Below are 8,020 nucleotides of genomic sequence, written 5' to 3'. Positions count from 1 at the left end.
ACTGCCCATAACCTAAGGTTAAATTGCCATCAAAGAGGTCTTTCAGCATCTTAGAATTTATTGGCCAAAAAAATTGTCATTAGGGAGAGTGTGTAACATTGCTTTTTTGGTTATTATCACCGTGGCAACTGTTCTGTCATCCATGGGTGCGACTCGTGCTCAACGAAAGAAATACCTTTTTGCACTTTAGGCAATGAAAGAATACACTGGAGGGGTCATTCAGGTCCATTTGAGAGATTCGAAAATGTGGTTTGATATTTATCGCATGTTTTCGTCTCAGCTGTCGCTGGTGGAAAAAATGTTTCATTCGTAGTCAAGCTACAAAGGACAACTATGGTGCAAATTTTAATCGTTGACAACTCGTCCAAATTTAGAGTAGAAACCCTTAATAAGACTCCTTGTCAAGCAATTGCTCTCGTCCAGCACGCTTCATAAAAGGGGTTTGAGTAAGTTGTCCGACCACATTTTTAAGAACGAAATTTTGAAGAGGTTAAAATGGGGCTCAAGTTAAAGTTTTCATCCATGTGGTGGAAACACTTGTGAAACGCAAGGAACAAGCCTGGGTTCAGGCTGACCTCCAGAGGTGTCGGAATTACCTTGTTTACGTATAGGCGCAATCATGTAGCTCATATTCAAGCACATTGTTGGGAGATTGAACCGAAATTCCGAATGCCTCATCATTGCGTTGCAATTTCGGATACATTTTGTTACACTTTCGAGATTTTCGAGATGCGTTGCTAAACAAGGGAATCAATAGAGTACAGGATTTGCTAATGTCCCAATCTTTTTTTGACATGTTACGTGTATTATGCCCTAAAAAGCATGTTTTTGTTATTATTCTACCACTCTTTCTACCTGTATATTTATAAGATTCAAAAGAAATTAAGATTAAAGAGGAAAAACAAACGTTTCATGATAATAATTCAACTTGCCTGAAGCGAGATTTAACGAAATATCTTGGTCCCTTTTCCACCAGCGTCAGCTGATCTGAAAACATGCTCATGCGGTACAGCTCCTGTGGAACTTAAGCATTCTAGTTATGGTTTTCTATGATCATATCCAACATGATGTCAGACACCGATTACACCTTTGGATTCTTGGTTGTGTTTTCGACATGACGTATATACAGCTCTTATGATTGTGTTTAGTTCTGTGTCGTTTATATTATTTCAATCTAGATCAACCAAATTTGCTGCACTCTGACTCAAGCTTTCATATAAACACTTTATGAAACTTTATTGAAAATGGATGCAACAACAGACCATACAAATATTGTGGGATGGATAGCCTGAGAATGGAGAATGCTTCTTTTCTCAGGAAGCGACAGTTTTCATTGCTACTTTTTCATATTCCAACCATTTACAATTCGGAATGAAAAGCATTGACAGTTTCGGAAGTTCCTTGAGAGCTGAAAGTGTTGGTGTCCACTTTTGCTATTCCTAACACAACTGCAACCTGAAATAAAAAATCATGCTTATTAGTGTCATGAGTGGATATCACTAATCATGACCTGACGTATCTTATTTCTGATATTTCTTAGCAATTTCAACCCAAAGCCACATGAAAAATAAGGCACTTTTAACGCCTATTTTAATCGGCCCCTGGCTGCCATTGTTAAAAAAACAAGACTCTGGTGTTGCAACAATGCCAGAACGGTTGATTTCCGTTATAAGTAGCGGTATGAAAAACCATCGCTCATCTTTGTTTTTAAGTTTTCTCTTGGTGTAAAGGGAATAAGGAAGGTTATCTTGGTACATGTCATTCATTAAAAATTGCTATTTCATTAATGCATTGGAGAGAAACTTGGTTTGCGTGCATATGTTCAAATTCATGTATCAAATGTTCTTCAAAACGCAAATAGCTAGTTTCTTTCATTTCAATTTTCATCTCCAATTTTGCATTTCCGTTTACATCCCCTCCAAGTAGCGGTTAAGAATTGTGTTAATCTTTTCTTCTCGCCAGCTTATGAAATTCAACTTTTAGACAAACTCTTGCAAAAGTAAAGGTTGCCAAGCAGGGGGCATATCAAAACTTGCTTTTCCATTTCTCTGCTTCATAAATCAATTTGCTACGTATGACAAGAACACTTGGTCATGGATTGAAAAACAACTTTTTACATTTTCATACACCGATTTAACGAGAAAATTGTCATAATACGTAAGGAAGTGTTTTTCGCAAGGGAAATCAGCCTTGCCTTGCGATCTTTTGTTCTCGATGGTGTTTGTTAGTTCATCCTTTTCTTAGAATTACATTTGATAGCTGCAAAAAAGTCGACCGTTTTTTTTAACCTTAAGTTGGATCCTTCTACTATTAGTTGCATGGACTCATTGCTCATGAAAGTTCTCAAATGCCCATGAAAACGTTACTTTTGTTTTGAATTGTGCAATCAACATGTGGGACTTTTAATATTTAAACGTTCTTTTCGCACTAGTCTTCACTGAAATGCGTTTTTAGATTTTCCCAATTACTTACATTTTCGATCGCCATGCAATTCTCGCCTCGCTTTATTTTGAAGTAGCCATCCTCCTCCCCCCATTTCGGTCCCCAAGAGTTTTTGACATACCAATAAGGCACATCATTGCTAACGCCATATCCAACAATGGTCACGGCATGGCGTGACCTGACTGAGTCACTTTTTCTACGAACAAAAAGGTGGAACTTGTTATAGTAAGGTGGTCCAAAATTTCTTCTAGTCATTGTTCAGTACTCACTGTAAACAAGTATCAAAGACACCCCCTCCATGATTTTGAAATTTGTTTTGGGCTTCTTCACTGATAAACGTCATCCCGACAATAACTGCACCATGAGAGGCCACCAAATATTTCAGATTTTCCTCGCCGACATTGGTGTATGTGCAGTAATCAGTGACCTAAATAAGAACCCAAGATGTAGCGTGCGTAAAAACAATGTCAAGATTAACTAAGAAGGATATGTGTTGATTACCTTGGCCCCCACATTGACGTTGTAATACTCGGAGAGACATTGGTCTGGATTTTCCTTTCCTATGTATGGATCAATGCCCTCAGGGGGAAGGTTGCCTCCTCGGTGATTAATCAGATATTCAACGGGTAAACTTATACTAACACAGCCTTTGCAGCCTCTCATTCCAGGGCTAAACGAGGATTTTCCCAAATAAAAACTGAAAATATTTGCAGCAAAAATGAAACTTACACGTCAACGGGGCAATTCAAGAGGGTTTTTTCTGCCAAATCCACGGTGGTTAGTTCCCTGTTCTTCAACAAGAAACCAGTTTCCATCGCGGCCGTTGTGGCAAAAATGGCGCAAGACCCGCAATCGCTTTGGTTTTTTGCTGGAGTCAAAAAGCGACTGGGAGTGTGAAACTCGGCAAGGGGTTTTTCCCTTTTCTTTTTGAGTTTTGCCAGGCGCTCCTCCGACCTTTGAAGGATATCCTTGTGTGGCGTTTGTTGATTGGTACTCGTTAGAAAATATGAGAATGGCTCAACAGAGTCTTCGGGGTTTGGGCCCAATTGATTCTTCATGCGGATCGCCATGGCTTCTTGGCTCAAAATGGACAGGGCAGTGGGCTTGCAGAAAAACGACGAGTGGTTACTTCTGAACGCCTCGTTCTGGGCTTTGATCACTTTGGCAGATTCTTTTAAATTGGCCGCTCTTTCTTCTGGAGTTAAGGCCTCATAGTCAGTGCGATCCCAGCTATTCTCGAGCATCATGCTTCTGTACATATCTTCATCTAAATTGTCATATTGTTGAAGTGTTTCAAGATTAATAGGTTTTTCCTCATAGTCGGGGTCCATATCAATGAAATCCCATTCATCTTCCAAATGGTTGGGTTCGTTGTTCACGGCAAGTGCGACGCCTATTGGTTAAAATTACATGGAAACGAACCTGTTAAAGTTGGACTGGATAATGATCGCATGCATATACGCGAAGTTAATGAATAGACCTCGAAAAGATATTATTTTTGACAGAAATAGAAAGCAACAAGTGATAAGACTGTTGGTATAATTGATTGATGAACCATTGTACACATGTTCAAAGAATTATTCCATTATGGCCATCCTTGTTTTAAAGTGGGCCCAAAATTGGCACCATAATACAACAGTGCATTTTCCTTTGATTTATGTGGCTTGCCATGGCGTTTTGTCCAACTTGATCCCAACTTGGAACAAAGATCGATAATTTTGGAATCATTTAGCATATCCCAGAATTTAAAACGCCGCAAATTGATTGAAAACTGTGCCGACACATACTTGTGAGTGAACTGGAATTGTTGTACAAGACGCCACTACTGCGAGTTGCGAATATTCTTCAAGTTGTGTCGTACAATAAAGCATGAACATATTTGCAAAATGACCCTGTTTTGAATTACAGCTCACAATCTTGCTTATTTTTAAAACCTGTTCAATCTGTTCTTCCTATCGTTACCAAAATAACCAAGCTAACCAAAACCAATCCGAAATAAAATATCTTTAGTATTAAAATACTAGTTCAACAATTTGGTTATTTTGAATTTGGACAAATTGAATTTTAAATGCATCTTACCAAAGTGAAGGGCCAACAACATGGACAAGAGCTGATACGAAGCCATCTTGGCCACAAACTTAAAAGTTAGCGACTTATGATGATATGATTATGATGTTGAAAAGAAAGCCTCCTTTGTTTTATATCAATTTGCTAGGGCAATGCACTTTCAATGAGCAACTTGATAAGAAATAATCGCAACGGCATTTACCTGGTAAATTTTGACGCAATATCCTGAATAAATTATCTTTTGATGGCTTACCTTGTCTATCAAAGGCATTAAGCAGAATTCCTTGGTCGAACCGAAATTAGTTGCCCTTGCTGTTAGACCTGTGATGCAATCTTTATCAATCAAAATTGCCAATGTTTGCTTTCATTTTAGTGCGAATTATTAACACTGCTTTTAATGACATAATTCACCACTTCCAGGCAGGCAGGAATGGCCAAGAAACCAGAATTCCTGAAGTGGTGTCCTAGAACAAGATCCGTCATGAAAGCTCAACCATGATCCAAAATATGTACTCTTTGTGTCCCCTCAAGTTATGACAGACATGGATGGATCAGGCTCAGAAGGTGAGTGCATCTGTTCTCTAATCATGAGACCATGCTCCTGCTACACAAACAATAGCTTTGTATGTTATTTCAAGATATAATTCATAATCAGGAACCAGTTCTAGGGTTAAAAAAAAGAGATATTGCTAGTGGATGAACTAACAACTCGAGAACATATTGGCGACCAAGCCAAGGTAGATTTGAGCCTGGATTATGAACTGCCAGAATTGAACCAGGCCTTGAAGGCATCCACGGTTTGGCAATCCTTGGCTNGCTTTCATTTTAGTGCGAATTATTAACACTGCTTTTAATGACATAATTCACCACTTCCAGGCAGGCAGGAATGGTCAAGAAACCAGAATTCCTGAAGTGGTGCCCTAGAACAAGATCCGTCATGAAAGCTCAACCATGATCCAAAATATGCACTCTTTGTGTCCCCTCAAGTTATGACAGACATGGATGGATCAGGCTCAGAAGGTGAGTGCATCTGTACTCTAATCATGAGACCATGCTCCTGCTACACAAACAATAGCTTTGTAGGTTATTTCAAGATATAATTCATAATCAGGAACCAGTTCTAGCGTTAAAAAAAAAGAGATATGGCTGGTGGATGGACTAACAACTCGAGGACATATTGGCGACCAAGCCAAGGTAGATTTGAGCCTGGATTATTAAATTGCCAGAATTGAACCAGGCCTTGAAGGCATCCACGGTTTGGCAATCCTTGGCTACTGGGGGCAAAATGGCAGTAATTCGCTCGGTTTTTTGAAAAAGGAGGTGTAATCCCATGATATTTCAAAATGATGTAATTGCAATGACCCAAAAAAGAACTGAAAATCCTTGTTTGTTACTCGTTCCTTTTTTTACGCTCCAGAGTGGCTTTTTATCTTTCGTGTCTTTCTTGGCAACTGAGGAAACTTGAAGCGTATCATAATGAATCATAACATAAATTTTCATATATCCTAAAGAAGGGATTCTCAAGGCTGAAAATTGTGCTTGCTTTTAACAACAATGAATGTGTCTGTGGCCTCAAATTTTGTTACCTTAGCATTGCTTCATTGTTTACATTTCCGCATATCATGGTTTCATTTTGCGTCATAATTGCAAATGTTCAACATTCAGTAGTTCACCATAGACAAGTATTATAGTTTGAATCTGAAACATATACACAATATGTACTCCAGAAGAAGGTGATACTAGTACTTGGGTAAGCATTTTAAAAGTTGCTAAATATTTGGAATGTAACTTAAGTACTTGTTGAAATTTTGAAATACTATCAAAAACTATCGTTTTAGACACTTTTCGAAGACAGTTTCATAAAACAGTGAACAAAATAAAACCGAAGGCGACAAATCACTTTTCTTACGTTTGATTTTTCAAACAAAGCAAAATTGACTTTGGAATGCAACCCAATTCATCATACCTTGACTTTGTCCGGATTCGAAATCCCCAATCTGAATATATTGATTTTGACTTTTGCAATATGCCTTTTCCCTCCCAAGTTTCAAATATGAATTAGACATTAGGCATGTCTTCCCTATAAGGTTGATACTTTCAAAGTAATTCAAATTCTGAAGAAAAAAATATATACTTGCTGGTGATGCATTTCCATTGGCTGAGCAAAAGAGCATGGTCAAGAATGAAAGAAATGTAGTCATAACTTACATACATTCATATAGGACATTGATTAATTTTGAATTTCATCATTGGAATAAAAATGGAAAAGCTATTAGCACGAAGTTTGGGTTCAAGACTCTCTGGATGAGGTCTTATCCTTGTTTTGCAATCAAAGCTTGAGACCTCGGAGGCCCCCCTTCTCACCACTAGCGCTAAGCAATTAAGCATTGCCAATGCTCATTGGTGTAACATGTTGGCAAAAATACTTTTATTGTTTGAAACAAAAACTTAACCATTGATCTTTCAAAGTACTCCAAGACTTTGTATAAGTAATTGTAGCGAGTGACGCCATAAATTTTTTTGGCGAGTACGTAACGGTAGTTTAATGAATAACCCTTTTTTGCCACCGTAATTGCAACTGTAGTTCGTTCCTTTTTTTGAGGAACGCCTAATGCCCTGCCCTGTTTGTTTCCGGTTCAAATTGGATGTTCAATCAAGGGATAAACATTTTGGGGTCATAAGTAGTCCAGCTCTTTCAATATCTTGCACGTTTCAAAAGCGTCCCACCTTTCACGCCTTTTTTTGTAAAGTGATATGAGTTTTTCCTCTTTTGTATTGGTAAGGCTACTGATCATTTTTACCTGCTGTACCGTGGCTCCGCCTTGGCCGTACAGCAGGTAAAGTGATATGAGTTTTTCCTCTTTTGTATTGGTAAGGCTACTGATCATTTTTACAACTCGGCGTTGGGCTTCTTCCATCAAGAGGATACTTTATGGTGCCAAGGGATCCATTCTTGGACTCAAAACTCTAGATGGGGTCGATTAAGCCTTTTGAAAATCTCATCCAAGGCTTCCTTTCGTCGGAGAGAAATAGAACGCTTCACTTGACCAGGTATTTAACAGAGTTGACTCTTTTGACTATTGACGCAATATAGCACCAGGGTTTCATGTTTTCGGATATAACAATTCCAAGGTCTTTGTGGCTTGACGCAGTTTCTAGAACTCTTCCGTGGACTTTTTGTGTTTGTCGCTTGTTTCTTGGATCACGTATGACTCCGCACTTGCCGACATTGGACTTAATCCCGTTTTTGTTAACCCACTCTCACTCTCTAGAACCAAATGTTCAGACCAATCACACCTTAAAAGGTCTTTTTGATTTCTGATCAACTAGCAAATTAATTTCTAATTCGCCGCAAATGCGAAATATTAGTTTTTATGTGGGTCATACCTAAATAGTCCAATAATGACATCCATGATAAAAGTTATCTCCTTGGGCCAAAAGATAGGAGTGCTCGGAGTATTCCACTTTATCGCATAAATATTATTGAGATTATTTTTATCAGCCTACGAGG

The 8,020-nt window shown here is 38.5% G+C and overlaps 1 protein-coding gene across 2 annotated transcripts; it reads right to left on the bottom strand.

Annotated features, from left to right (window-relative positions):
* Window positions 1-1,219: 1,219 nt before the first annotated feature.
* LOC131891409 (uncharacterized) lies at window positions 1,220-4,672 on the bottom strand. 2 transcript variants are annotated; one of them, XM_059240962.1, is made up of 6 exons: window positions 4,522-4,671; window positions 3,172-3,835; window positions 2,944-3,112; window positions 2,712-2,869; window positions 2,473-2,638; window positions 1,220-1,455 (listed from the first exon to the last, which is right to left on the bottom strand). In XM_059240962.1, the coding sequence occupies exons 1-6, from the start codon at window positions 4,565-4,567 to the stop codon at window positions 1,360-1,362; spliced, it is 1,299 nt and encodes a 432-aa protein (XP_059096945.1). In that variant the 5' UTR covers window positions 4,568-4,671; the 3' UTR covers window positions 1,220-1,359. The 2 variants fall into 2 exon arrangements, with proteins under 2 accessions (XP_059096945.1, XP_059096946.1); XM_059240963.1 differs by lacking the exon at window positions 2,473-2,638 and having other exon boundaries at window positions 4,522-4,672.
* Between the last annotated feature and the right edge of the window lie 3,348 nt (window positions 4,673-8,020).

The sequence above is a fragment of the Tigriopus californicus genome, chromosome 12 (genome assembly GCF_007210705.1).
Source record: "Tigriopus californicus strain San Diego chromosome 12, Tcal_SD_v2.1, whole genome shotgun sequence".
Classification (NCBI taxonomy): Eukaryota; Metazoa; Arthropoda; class Copepoda; order Harpacticoida; family Harpacticidae; genus Tigriopus; species Tigriopus californicus.
The sequence above is the reverse complement of the archived record's forward strand: the minus strand, read 5'-3'. Positions and strand labels throughout refer to the sequence as shown.

Coding starts and splice junctions, on each gene's coding strand:
- LOC131891409 (XM_059240962.1), bottom strand. CDS start 4,567: ATGGCTTCGTATCAGCTCTTGTCCATGTTGTTGGCCCTTCACTTTG. Junction 3,836..4,521: donor GTTGTTGGCCCTTCACTTTG/GTAAGATGCATT, acceptor TTTAACCAATAG/GCGTCGCACTTGCCGTGAAC. Junction 3,113..3,171: donor TTGAATTGCCCCGTTGACGT/GTAAGTTTCATT, acceptor ATCCTCGTTTAG/CCCTGGAATGAGAGGCTGCA.